The sequence below is a fragment of the Primulina huaijiensis genome, chromosome 7 (genome assembly GCF_012295235.1).
Source record: "Primulina huaijiensis isolate GDHJ02 chromosome 7, ASM1229523v2, whole genome shotgun sequence".
In the NCBI taxonomy this organism is placed as follows: Eukaryota; Viridiplantae; Streptophyta; class Magnoliopsida; order Lamiales; family Gesneriaceae; genus Primulina; species Primulina huaijiensis.
The window spans coordinates 21729370-21743758 of record NC_133312.1 but is presented as its reverse complement, the minus strand read 5'-3'; the positions used below and the strand labels follow the sequence as shown (position 1 = coordinate 21743758).

General features: G+C 34.7%; 1 protein-coding gene across 26 annotated transcripts; it reads left to right on the top strand.

Moving 5' to 3' along the window:
* Positions 1 to 8047: 8047 nt before the first annotated feature.
* Positions 8048 to 13375, top strand: LOC140981760 (phospholipid-transporting ATPase 3-like). 26 transcript variants are annotated; one of them, XM_073448216.1, is made up of 6 exons: positions 8048 to 8598; positions 8938 to 8998; positions 9276 to 11585; positions 11781 to 11919; positions 12001 to 12105; positions 12759 to 13375. In XM_073448216.1, the coding sequence occupies exons 4-6, from the start codon at positions 11884 to 11886 to the stop codon at positions 12999 to 13001; spliced, it is 384 nt and encodes a 127-aa protein (XP_073304317.1). In that variant the 5' UTR covers positions 8048 to 8598; positions 8938 to 8998; positions 9276 to 11585; positions 11781 to 11883; the 3' UTR covers positions 13002 to 13375. The 26 variants fall into 26 exon arrangements, 25 of the variants coding, with proteins under 25 accessions (XP_073304317.1, XP_073304302.1, XP_073304310.1 ...); XM_073448201.1 differs by adding an exon at positions 9078 to 9130 and having other exon boundaries at positions 8048 to 8973; positions 9211 to 11585; XM_073448209.1 differs by having other exon boundaries at positions 8048 to 9371; positions 9906 to 9974; positions 10130 to 11585.
* The last annotated feature ends 1014 nt before the right edge of the window (positions 13376 to 14389 follow it).

The window sequence follows — 14389 nt, the reverse complement described above, 5'->3', positions numbered from 1 at the left end:
GAAAAAGGGGAACTTTAATTTATCCAAGTGTGTGTGTGTGTTACGTCTTGAAGTTAGATCCAAGACAGGCAAAGTTTTTCGAGACATAATTAAGATATTTGACAATTTTCTCGCCTAAAATATATCCATTTCCATTGACCAAATAACTATTTTTTAGGAGTGGAAAAAAAAAATTGAATTTTCATATATCGATATTATTGTATCGAAAAAATTCTTGATTTATTGAATTTTCGGTATATCGAAAATTTCGATACGATACGGTAACAATATCTAATTTTTCGATACGATAACAGATGTAATTTGAAAATTTTGATATATACTTGAATACCGAAAAATATATAAAAATTTTAAAATATATAATATTTTAAAACAATAAATTTATAAAATTTAAAAAATGTAATGTTTTTTTCGATATAAAATATTATATATAGATACCGTACCGAAATCTCGGTATACAGCTAGTTATATGTAATTACGATATCGGTATGAATTTACTTATACTATAATTTTTGATACAATATACTATATATAATTTTCGATACGATACGATATAGTACGACATATCATCCCTGGGTATTCCTATTACATGATGTCAAAAAAGGGGAAAAAATAGTATTCCTTCATAGTACAAAAATGATCATTTAGAGCAACCATTTTCATAGTTGTGGTAAAGGTCAGATATTTATTATTTCATTGATGATGATTTTTAATATTATATTATTTTAAGAAAATATGAGTTAACTTATATTGTTGCATCAAACAATAATTTTTGACGAATAGTTTGCGATGGATCGTCGCACATTCGATTTGAAAGATTGAATAATCAGTTGTATGTTTTGATAATTATAATAAAATCAACTCTTTTACTAATGATCACATTGGATTTTTTAAAAACTAATTATCACATTAGATTCTGAATGAGAATTTTAATTTTGTTACTTCAAAAACGTAATTGTGATATATAAATCATAAGTGGTCGAGTTTACTTGATTAACGTGATTTGCAGACTACTGAATTAACTCGTGAGTTTATCCAATGTATAACGAAAAATAGAAACGACTGATTTCATCGCCATCGATATATCATATTTTCTTTTGGAATTTATATTTCCCCCGATTTTGTTTTTTGCTAATAAAAAAAGAATTGAATATCTTCAAATTTGCTAATGATGTAACTGCACTTTCGAGTCATTGTTTACATCTTACACATTTTAAGAAATATTCTTATTCTGATGAAAGAAAACACAGTAAAATTGAAAGCCTAATTAGAGATTTCAAATTTTATAGCATAAAATTGTGGATGGGTTGTTACATAGTCAACATCCTTATTTTCACAAGGCCTCATTTGTTGTGAAAGGGGAGAAATTAATTAATTATACATATTTATTTTATTTAATATTTAGCTCACGTTTTGCAAATGATTAAAGTTATAAATCATCGTATTATTCAAATATATTAATGAATTATCTCATCCAACAAATCAAACGATGACTAGAATGGCGTGTGGTATATTTAGTTTCTTATAAAACGTGTATATTATATAAATAATATTCTTAGTTTTCTTAAGAAAAATCCTAAGATTTTAATTTGATATGAATGCTACATAAATCACAAAATAAAAGTTGTTGTTACCTACTATTTTAATTTGATATTTTGCGTTACTTCCTTTTGGTTTAATTTTCCCATGCTATTTGGTCTCCGAGGAGTCCACACGCAAAGTTGGATTTTGTTAAGATCAAGATTTGTGCTTAACTCTCCAAGCTTCATCTAGCAAACGACCTTTCGTTTCAGGAATGAAAAATGAAACATGAAGTTTGTAAGATATTAACGGATGGAGGGATCTAGACAAATAAATTTATCTAGTGGACAACATCCTTATTTTCACAAGGCTTCATTTGTTGTGAAAGGGGAGAAATTAATTAATTATACATATTTATTTTATTTAATATTTAGCTCACGTTCTGCAAATGATTAAAATTATAAATAATCATATTATTCAAATATATTAATAAATTATCTTATCCAACAAATCAAACGATGACTAAAATGACTTGTGGTGTATTTAGTTTCTTCTAAAACGTGTATATTATATTAATAATATTCTTAGTTTTTTTAAGAAAAATCCTACGATTTTAATTTGATATGAATGCTACATAATTCACAAAATAAAGGTTGTTGTTACCTACTATTTTAATTTGATATTTTGTGTTACTTCCTTTTGGTTTAATTTTTCCGTACTATTTGGTCTTCGAGGAGTTCACACGCGCAGTTGGATTTTCTTAAGATCAAGATTGTGCTTAACTCTCAGCTTCATCTAGCACACGACCTTTCGTTTCAGGAATGAACAATGAAACGTGAAGTTTGTAAGATATTAACGGATGCTGGGGTATAGACAAAAAAAAATTATCTAGTGGACAAAGTTTTATTCTCAATCTAAATGTTAAAACTATCTAACTAATATAATCATGATGAATACAAAATTGTACATGTCGAACTTATAACATCTATTGTATCATCATCATAACATCTATTATATCATCATAAAGCTTTTTTTTCAAAAGTAAACTTGATGTAAAATACATTAATCATATGCAATCAAAAGTGAAAATTTTACCAATTTATTCTGGAAAATTTAGAGCTAGACTTTAGAACATAGTTCAGTCTCAAGTTCCGATCTCAACAGGTTTATAACACCGTGCGGAGGAATTCAGACCAACTCTCGGTTGTTGAAGTATTGGTCTGAGTTACTCGTTTGATTAAATGTTTGCTCCAATGACGGCAAGCATTCATATCACCTGGTTTAACATCATGAAGGCTTCTGTTCCATTTTAAAAAGGAAGAAAAATTCTCAGTGAAAATATAATATTAAATCCATGCCACATGGCTTCCAGTAGCTTTATATTTCTCAATAATTTGGTCCCACTTACGGTAATTTGAGATAATAAACCCGAAAATAAAGAATAAACTGGACACCGAGATTTACGTGGAAAACCCCTAAAAATTATTAGGGTAAAAACCACGGGCAAGATGAAAAGAATTTCCACTATAATATTTTGTGGTGTACAACTCACTCACTGTGTTTCCAAAGAGAACACACACTCTCTTAATACAGGAGAACAAACACCTCACAAATATTATAGAACTAAGCACTCAAATGCTTATAAGATGAGAGAAAACTCGAAGAAGGGATGATTTGAGAATGAAGGGGGAGCTCTATTTATAGAGTCTCTGTCAGTGTGAAAACGCGTATAAAAACACGTTTTCTCCTCTTCAAATTTCCGTGAAATTTCCATACACGTCTTTTCATTTATTCCCACGTGACTTTGCCTTTTCCTCATTCATTGAATAATGCATTTAATGCATTCTCTTACCGACATTTCTCCCACTTGGAGATTTGATTGAGAATTAAACACATCTCCACATATCCTTTCAATCTTGCCATTCTCTGCTGCTTACATTTCTACTAGGCCTTTTGAGGATCTACACCACTCAAACTTATCAGTGTTCACTGGCTTGGTCAGAAAATCAGCTATGTTATCTTTCTTATGGATCTTCTGCATATCCACGCCTCCTTCCTCTACTACTTCCCGCACAAAGTGAAATTGGACTCCAATGTGTTTAGTCCTGGAATGAAAAGCTGGATTCCTTGCAATGTGCGAGGCACTCTGACTGTCACAAAACAAAGGAACATTCTTTTGTTTGTGCCCGATCTCCTCCAATAACTTTTTAATCCATATTGCCTCCTTGCAAGCTTGAGTAGCTGTCATATATTCTGTCTCTGTTGTAGATAACGCCACAACTGTCTGCAGTTTTGAAACCCAGCTTACTGCTCCTCCTGCAAGTGTAAATACATAACCAGTAGTAGATTTCCTCTTATCAGGATCATCTGCATAATCTGAATCGACATAGCCCCTGAGTGTAAAATCTGATCCTCCATAACATAATGTAGCATTCGAGGTACCCTTAATGTATCTAAGGATCCTCTTAACATTGCTCCAATGCTCTCTTCCAGGATTCACCATATACCGACTAACTGCTCCCACTACTTGAGCAATGTCCGGTCTTGTACAGATCATAGCGAACATCAAACTTCCCACTGCTGATGCATATGGTACTCGAGACATCTTCATTCTCTCTGCTTCACTGCTAGGACACATCTCGGAGGATAACTTGAAGTTAACAGGAAGAGGGGTCGAAATTGGCTTATTATCTTGCATGTTGAAGCGTTGCAAGACTTTCTTCAAATAATTTTTCTGGGAAAGCCAAATCTTTCTGTTACTTCTGTCTCGGTGAACTTGCATCCCTAGAACCTTGTTTGCTGGTCCCAAGTCCTTCATATCAAATTCCCTAGCCAACCGTGCCTTCAATCCTTGGACCTGATCTTTGTTGGGACCTGCTACCAACATGTCGTCCACATACAACAGCAAAATGATATAATCATCTCCAGACCTCTTGAAATACGTACAAGGGTCTGCACTCAGTCTGTTGTATCCAAGGCTCATGATATAGGAATCAAATCTCTTGTACCAACACCTCGGCGCTTGTTTGAGACCGTACAGAGATTTGTTCAACCTGCAAACCAAATTCTCTTTGCCTTTTTCCGCAAAACCTTTTGGTTGGAGCATATAGATGAAGAAACGCCGTTTTCACATCTAGCTGTTCTAGATGTAGGTCAAACACCGCACACAATGTCAGCACCACTCTGACTGTTGTAAGCCGAACCACAGGAGAAAATATCTCATTGAAGTCATTGCCTTCTTTCTGAGCATACCCTTTTACCACTTATCTAGCACGATACCGCTCTACTTGGTTATTGCCATCACGCTTGATCTTATAGACTCATCTGTTTCCAATGGCTTTCCTCCCTCGTGGTAGTGTAACAAGATCCCAAGTTTTATTCTTGTCTAATGCCTCCAACTCTTCTTGCATTGCTATCGTCCATAATGATACATCTGAGCTTTGAGTAGCCTCGTGGAAACTCGATGGCTCACCATCCTCTGATAATAGACAATATGCAATATTGCTTTCAGTGACATAATCTGAAAGCCAACCTGGTGGTTTTCTGTCTCGAGTTGACTGCCTCACATTGGAGACTTCAGACTCAACATGTTCTTGTTCTTCGTGCTCTGGTACTGCTTCACAATAAACTTGACCTTTGTCCATCTTATTTTCCACCTGAAATATAGTAGTTTCTGAATTCGGTGTGCCTTTGTCTCCCTTTACTTTATCTTCCTCGAAGATAACATCCCTGCTAATGATAAGCTTGTGAACAGTAGGATCCCACAAGTGAAACCCCTTTACTCCATCAGCATAACCCAAGAAGATGCATTTTCTGGATTTCGAATCTAACTTCGATCTTTCTTGCTCATTGTACAGAACGTACACAGGACTTCCAAATGTATGCAAATGAGAATAATCTGTTGGCTTCCCAGTCCACATCTCCATCGGAGTCTCCAGATCAATCGCCACTGAAGGAGAACGATTGATAATATAACAAGCGGTTTTGACTGCTTCCGCCCAAAATGACTTGTCTAGACCCGCAATCCTCAACATAGCTCTTGTTCTGTCCAACAAAGTCATGTTCATCCGCTCCGCCACTTTATTATGTTGAGGTGTGTAAGCCGTTGTGAATGTCTTTTGATGCCTGCATGTTGACAATATGCATCAAACTCGTCACTGGTATATTCTCCTCCATTGTCAGTCCTCAGACACTTGATTTTCTTCTCAGAATCAAGTTCAACCCGCGCTTTGAAATCTTTGAAGATCTGAAAAACATCTGATTTCTTCTTGATTGGATACACCCAACATCTCCTAGAGAAATCATCAATGCACGAGACAAAGTATCTCGCTCCTCCTAGGGATACAACCGGTGCTTGCCAAACATTCAAATGAATCAGCTCCAATATGCTTTTACTCCTGGCAGTAGAAGTGCCAAATTTTAATCTGTGTTGTTTACTGGTAACACAATGCTCACAAAAGGGTAGTGACACTTATGTAAGTCTCGGCAACAGCTTCCGCTCTGAGAGTTTTTTCAACCCCCGTTCTGACATATGCCCGAGCTTTCTATGCCATATCACTGTTAATTCTTCTCCTGAACCTATTGATGCAACAACTAGTTCTGCCTCTTTGTGTGTTTCTTCCAAAAGTATTGCACCCGATGTCATCCAATTGCCCCAAGGACAAAAGATTTTTCGTCAGTCCTTTCACATGTCGTACCTCCTGTATGGTGCGAATGGTGCCATCAAACATTTTAATTTTGATAGTACCAACCCCAGCGATTCCAAGGCATGATCATTTCCCATGAATACAGATCCTCCTGAGACTGGTTCATAATGATCAAACCAGTCTCTCCGAGACGTCATGTGCCACGTCGCTCCTGAGTCCATAATCCATGTGTCGCAAAATTTGTGTCTGCCTTCTGCAACAGTTGCTGCTTTGCTGAATAAAATTTCACCACTGCCTGACGTACTGGCCACATTTCCTTGAGAACTCTTGTCGATACTCATACACTATTTCTTGAAGTGCCCTTTACCGCCACATTTAAAGCAGTAAATATTTTTCTTCTTACTTCTCGATTTTGATCTACCTCGTCTTTGGCTCCCACTGGAGTCACGGTCCATGAATTTTCCTCTTATCATCGGTAAAGCATCTGCCTGCTTCGAGATTACCAACCTATCTTCCTTATCCTTGCGCCGACTTTCTTCTCCGAGAACCGCAGTTAAGACATCGTCGAATTTTAGAAAGCCCATAAGAATATTGTTGGTAATGTTAATGATGAGTTGATCATATGAATCTGGTAGAATTTGAAGTAAAAGCTCCGCACGTTCATTTTCCCCTATTTTATGCCACATGGAAGTGAGTTGGGCAAATAGAGTATTTAGTGTGTTGATATGGTCGGTCATCGATGAGGATTCCGTCATCCGAAGAGTATAAAGTCTTCTCTTTAGGAAAATCATGTTGTGTAGCGACTTGACCTCGTACATATTTGTCAGAATATCCCAGATAACTTTTGCTGTTTTTATCTCATAGATACTTGACAATACTTCGTCTGTTATAGCCAATTGTAAATTGGCAACAGCGTTGTCGTTCATCTCATTCCACTTTCCATCATCCGTAATCTCCACCGGTCTATCTCCAATAGCCGTCAAACAATTCTCCTTTCTTAAAACTGCTTGTATCTTTATTTTCCACAGCATAAAATTGCTTCCGTTGAACTTTGCTATCTCGTACCTTCCCGTCATTATGTCTACAACAATTTTAGTAGACTGGATAAAATAATCCCGCCTTAAATAAAAAATCTCAAAAAATATTTTCTGATGCGGAAGATCAGTCTAGGTTGCAACCACAGAGCATACTCAGAATTTTTAAGAAATTTTAAACCACGGCTCTGATACCACTTGTTGGTCCCACTTGANGCACTCAAATACTTATAAGATGAGAGAAAACTCGAAGAAGAGATGATTTGAGAATGAAGGGGGGAGCTCTATTTATAGAGCCTCTGTCAGTGTGAAAACGCGTATAAAAACACGTTTTCTCCTCTTCAAATTTCCGTGAAATTTCCATACACGTCTTCTCATTTATTCCCACGTGACTTTGCCTTTTCCTCATTCATTGAATAATGCATTTAATGCATTCTCTTACCGACAGGCGAAGGGATCTGGTCGTTGCTACTCAAGTTCTGAAATTTCATTTTTGCATAACACGTGCTACTTTAACTTTGATATTCCTTGTCCCACATATTTAAAATGAATTTATAATAGGCTTACAATGAATTTTATAACTACTTAAGTTAATCATTTTCGTAAAACGAGGACGAGTACAAGTAGTTGCTACAGGAGTCCATTATACAGCTTGAGTTAATCATTTTCGTAATATTTGAAATTCTTCGTTTGTTTTTTTAGAATTTTCGGTCAGTAAATCCATTTCATTCGATGAAAAAAGGTTTCTCAAATTTCATTGTCTGATTAGTGCCATAATTGTTTTATCAGGGTAATTCGGTGTGTTTTTGACATTTTTACCAAAGGGGTTATTTGAGCAGATAGGTAACCTAAATATGATGAATACAATGTGAATATTGATGGTATCTTAGGGCTTTGCATAGTTGCCGGAGTTGTCATCCTTGAGGAATATTCTCTGATCTGTTGCTATCATCAGAAAAATATCTGGGAGAAGAATTTAGATTAAACTAGTTGTCTAACTTGCCAATTTTACGTTGTCATCTACGGATAACCGTTAACAGAATGATAAAATTATTATTTTGAGATATATGTGCAAGAGAAGGTTTGAATTCTGGGTTTCTTAAACTGTTGAAAAAGTCAATTCAACTAATCACTTGTATTTGTTGCATTTTAGGTAGAAGAGTGAGTGTTATAAGACTTATAGACGAATGTAACCAGTTGGCTTTTAGGATTTATGAACCCTAGTCAGTGAAAGACCATAGCTGACCTAGAAATATGAGACCTATTTTTGCGAAATTTTGTGTGTACGATGTCAGTTTTTCTAACTGGTTTTACCTGATATTCCCTTTTTTAATTTCTGCTAACAGGGTGGCTAATCTCTACTTTCTCATGATATCAATCTTGTCATGTACCCCAGTCAGGTATGTCACCTCAATAGTAGTTTAGCTTAGTGAGGGACTCAATAAAGATGGAACAATTTGAGTATTTTTATCATTATAATTTTTTAATTTTCATTTGGTATATCATATATGTATGATTTCTTTGTTCTGCAACTTCGGGAATGAATGGTGGCAATGTGTTGACAATTTTTTTTCCTTCTGTAAGTTGATATCGAATTTATGTATGTTCATGCTGTGTAGAAGTGATTGGTTATACTCGGTTGTGATATAGCTACAAGTGTTTATTCTTCGAGTCTATCGGATGTTTTCAACTCTGGGTTAGAAAAGTTGTATGGGAATGAATCACCTTGGTTCTTATAGACGACTGCAGAGGAGTGACTTTGCCTACACTCATGTGTAAGTTTGAAAGCTCTTCTGATATGTATCCTGTTCAATACCTAAAAATACCGAGTATCTCTACTTCTATGATATGTGCATTGGTTCTTTATTTGTTTGATTAGTAGCTGAAACTTTAGAATTCTGGAGTCTGTATGCATAGTGACATGGGAGTTAGGTAACTGGTCTTCTGATCACGGATCTCGATACATGCCTGTTAAATGTAGACACATTTATGAATTCTTTGTTCCCATGCAGTCGTGTAAGTTCAATAACAAATGTGCTTCCGCTAAGCCTTGTGCTTCCTTAACGAGAGATACAAGAATTTACAAGTTGGAGATGCATAGAAGTGTTGCAACAGAAGTATTGCAAGTTTATGCATCCCATGGAAGAAGCTACAAATTGGAGATGTTGTCGGAGTAGTTTAAATTCTATTGTATCTCTTCTCGTTTTTTGTGCCTTACTGTCTATTCTGAACTGTCTATAATGATTTCATTGGCTTTGAATGTTATTTCTGTTATCTTGGTGGTAAGCTTGGTGAATCTCCTGTCTTATCTATATGAAAGTAGTATTGCCAGAAACTTCTATGAGGTGCCATTTTGGATAATGGATTACCGACATCAGGGTTTGTAATTTGCATCAGTAGATGGAGATACGCTGGGGCTGCTGTTGAGTGAGTTACGGCAATTTAGATTACACGAGGGAATATAGCTGTTTAGTTGCTGCTATTAGGCTTTTTCGAAACAGTTCACCCATTGTTTGTATAAATGAATCTGCTCAAATTCTTAGACAATGAACTTAAGATTGCTCACTGTTTAAGATTCATGACCATGATACCCTTTCTACAACTTCAATATTTTAGACTGCTGAATTAATCATTCTATCCCACATGCATAACTATTCTTGTTGGATTTTGCATGAAAGTTGGATGATTGACTGTTTTCCGGTTGCAGGTAAAACAACATGAATCCTTTCCAGCTGGTATTCTATTCCTTGCCAGCACAAATCCTGATGGGGTCTAGGTTGTTGGTGTAATAATTTCTGAGCCAGATAGTTGTGGTGTACCAAAACCTGTTAAATCTTGGATGTTACGTAAAAAATTATAGGACAGGACTACATATATAATCTCTTGTTGCATCTCCTTTATATTCTGATCGAATCTACATTTTAAATGCAGGCGAAATACAATGTAAGCAACCCAATAATTCGCTGTACACTTTTACCATAAACATGATTATTAATACACAAACCTTGTCAGTCCTAATCAAATTTTATTGCGGGTATGCTATCAGATCAATATCTTCTGCCTATGGCTATCTGTAATTTTGCTTTGTTTTGTAACAGTTTTTGAGTTGAGCTCAACCCTTAATTTTGTTGTTTTTCTTCTTATTATTTTAGTTTAATTTTGTGTGATTTGCTCTAGCTGTTTGCTGCATTAATTCTATGTTAAAAGAAGAGAGATATAGAGCATGCTGGAATGGCTATATTTTAAGAAGAGTGCATCTGATTTCAGAATATATGTGATGAAAATGTAGATGTGTGTGTGTGTGTGTGTGTGGAAATCTTTCCAAAACTAAATCACAATAAAATCACATCAATGATATAATTCTAATAATATGTGAGATTCCAGAAATATTTTTTTTGATTTCTATCACTTTCTAATGACTATATTCTAGATTTCAATTTGTTCTTTATTCCTTGTTTGTTCCTTCTTTTATTTTGTTGCATCATATGTTAACTCATGTTTTACATGTCTCCAGGGAAGTAATCTCAGAAACACCGAATACATTGCTGGTGCAGTCATATTTACCGGGCATGAGACAAAAGTACCTCAATTTACCTGTGTTGTACAAATTGCTCTCATATATTTGCTTTTCATTTATCTAGTTGAGTTGTTTTTCATTTCTGACAAATGCTACTTGGAATGGCCTTTTGCCGATGGCATTTCGTTAACATAGAAATAACAATGGATGATTGTTAAGTTTTATTGAAGTGATATTTGATATGTCTCAGAGTTTATATGTGTGTTGTCTTAATCTAATTGTCGTGCATTCAATCTTGTCCTTCCACATTTTTGTATCCGTTCGCATTTCAATCATGGCCATTGTATGTTTGAGGTTGTGATGAATTCCATGAAAACTCCATCCAAAAGAAGCCCATTGAAAAAGAAACTTGACAAGCTTATACTTACTCTGTTTTGCTTTCTCTTCTGCATGTGTTTTTTAAAGCAATAGGCAGGTTTGTGGTTTGACTGCTCGGAGAAGCGGTTTGATCCTAACAACAACTTTGTGGTGAAGAGAGAAATCTGTTTTTTCACTTGTCTAGTTTTGATACATGTTTTTTATAAATGTATCATGGTTGCTGTATTGACTTTTTTTACCCTGATTACTCTCTATTAACCTATCATTCCCTTCTCTCTATATGTTTCCGTCGAGGTAGGGCACTCACTAGTTTCCTCTGCTCTGTTTTCGGTATCATCTTTTCATTAATGTTCAGTGACTTGCTTTTGTTTTCAGATGACTAAATTTATTCAGTCCACTCAATTTATCAACAATGACTTGCATATGTACCATGCCGAGAGCAATACCCCTGCGTTGGCACAGACATCTAATTTAAATGAAGATCTTGGGCAGGTAGAGTTTTTCCTTGATTACCTCTTTCCCTTTGCAGAGGAAATTTTGTTAATCACTTTCTTTAATTTTGAAATATGGCAACTAAATGATGAATTCATGTTTTAGTGAATATTTAATTGTACTTTGGATTCTGCTGCTTGTTAATTTCTCTTGGTAAAATCTAGATCGGTTCATTTTGGCCCGTTCTTTCGACAGGTGGAGTATATATTATCTGATAAAACTGGAACTCTGACAAGAAACTTGATGGAAATGTTCTATTTGTGGCGTGGTATACGGTTCTGGTGTCAGTGAAATCGAGATGGGAACAGCTCAGAGGACTGGAAAAAAGATTGAGGTAAATCTATCTGCCATTGAAGGTGAAGTAAGTAATCTGAAGCTTACCATGTCTTCAACTACTGATCTCTATGATTTTCAGATTCTGATGCAATCAAATGCAACCTATGAAAAGGGTTTCAACTTTGATGATGCGTGGCTTATGCGAGGTGCTTGGAAGAATGAACCTAATCCTAAGTCATGCAAAGTAGGTTATTTAATTGATTACTAAGAAGCATAATTACACCAAATGTAAATTTAAATTTACTCATAGCTGGTTTGCAACTTCTGTCCATATTGCTGCTTGCCTGTCTTCCTACAATGATTGACTGATTGAGACAAAAGAGCTGGTTCTATCGGATGGTTACATTTCTGTGATCATTTGATTTTAAGTTTGATATTTTAGAATCTGCTTTTTTCTAGTGTATCACTATAGTCTATCATTGACATTGTGCATTTATATTAACATAGGTTACAAGAAATTCTGATGTCTTGTATTTTTGTCAACTTTCTTGTACTTACTTGTAGAGGTTGGCCTTTGGATGTTTCTTGCGCTATATTTGGAAAATTTTAACGTTGAAATACAGCTTATATATCCATGTTGAGCATTGTTTTCATTCGTATACAGGCAATCTTTTAATTAGTTTTGGTTTTGCCTGGATTTATCATTGAATAGACATTTCAGGATTTAAAGGTCGATCCATGTACTACCCAAGTGCTGTGCTATGCTTGTTTTCTTAGCCTGAGAAACAGTTCAAGTAAACGTGCCTTTAGTAGCTTTTGTAGAACCCATGATAATCTGTTCATCGTTTGCAACCGTAAGATTTTGATCATCTAAAATTGTTATTTCCCCATGTATAGGAATTCTTCAGGTGCCTTGCAATTTGTCATACAGTGCTTCCTGAAGGTGATGATTCTCCTGAGAAGATTCGATATCAAGCTGCATCTCCTGATGAAGCTTCTTTGGTTACAGCAGCAAAGAACTTTGGCGTATTTTTCTTTAAGTACATGGTTTTCAATTTGTTTTACATGCTTAAAGACATTATTGCTCTATGTCAGACTTGTTTTGGTTTACATGGTTTTCAATGTGTTTTACATGCTTAAAGAACTTTGGCTTATTTTCAACAGTTTATGTTCTTGAGTCACATGTTGAGAAGACGGGAAAGGTTCAAGATGTTCCATATGAAATTCTGAATGTGCTGGAGTTTAACAGGTATCGCCTTCCAATTTGTACATGAACTTTGTTTCGGTCCTGATCCAAGAAATGTCGTGTTGAATAAATGTTTCGGAATGGTGTAGTGCGAGGAAATGCCAGTCTATTGTGTGCCACTTTGCAGATGGTAGACTTGTACTCTACTCCAAGGTTACTTCAACTGTCTGTGTGCACCTATTGGTTTAAAGTTGCTTCAGGACTTAGGAGAGAATATATATTTATTTTTAGGTTGTTCAGTTCCAACCTTGGTCTTATATCTTTTATTTTTGGGCAATTTTAGTGTTTTTTTCATAAGAAGTATTGATACGTGTCGTGTAAGTGTTGTATCAACGTCACGTTGGAAAAATGACTAAACTTGTCAAAATAAAAAAGATATGAGATAAATATTAAGATCTGACAATATAAAATATCAAAATAATATAAAAACAAATATACATCGTAAAAATTATATTTTTCCTGTCAGAATACTTGGTTCGGTACTGAAAAACAACTTGGTTCCATACCTAAAATATTATTCTTAAATCAAACAACTCCTCTTCAGTGGGTCTGGTCTCTTTCAAGATATAGGGTATGTTCGGTTTTCGTTTTCAATATTGCGTAACTTCGCTTTGAAAAAAAAAAGGTTTTGAGAAATTTACTGGAGATGAAATATATATTTTCTTTATTTTTGGAAAAGAATAAAATTCATTGTCGAGGCAAATCGTGCAAATTTATATCATAATGAATTTTTTTTAATCATATGTGAATATATGAAAATTCTTAAAAATAATACTCAATACCAAAAACACAGGACTTAACAACTACAATAGTGATGAAAATTAGCTACGGAAAATAGATACATCCGAGGTTGAATTTCAAATCTTTATTTTTGGAATTTCAGAAAATAAAAATAAAAATCAATATAAATGCAAGAGCATATAAATATATAGGTTAATTATTAGTATTTTATTATTTACAAGTAGCAAAGAACGTGCATTGTACATGAGTAACGGACTTGAATGCATTATGAATATTGACCGTAAATTTACAAATCAATGTAGACGCATAATTTTTTCACAAATTATTTAATAACAAATATTTTTTCACAATTTACCTATCATTTCAAACAACCATGATTTAATTTCTTCAATCTTTTCCTCGTTTGATTTTGAATCATTCAATATCTTTTTCATCTTTTTAAAATTTTATTTTATTTTTCATGTTTCTTTCTTAGATTAAATTCATCGACTGATTTTCATGTTTTTTCATAATTGGTTTTGAAGTTGATTAATATCTTCGA

Coding starts and splice junctions, on each gene's coding strand:
- LOC140981760 (XM_073448212.1), top strand. CDS start 11,884: ATGGGAACAGCTCAGAGGACTGGAAAAAAGATTGAG. Junction 11,920..12,000: donor GGACTGGAAAAAAGATTGAG/GTAAATCTATCT, acceptor TATGATTTTCAG/ATTCTGATGCAATCAAATGC. Junction 12,106..12,758: donor CTAATCCTAAGTCATGCAAA/GTAGGTTATTTA, acceptor CCCCATGTATAG/GAATTCTTCAGGTGCCTTGC.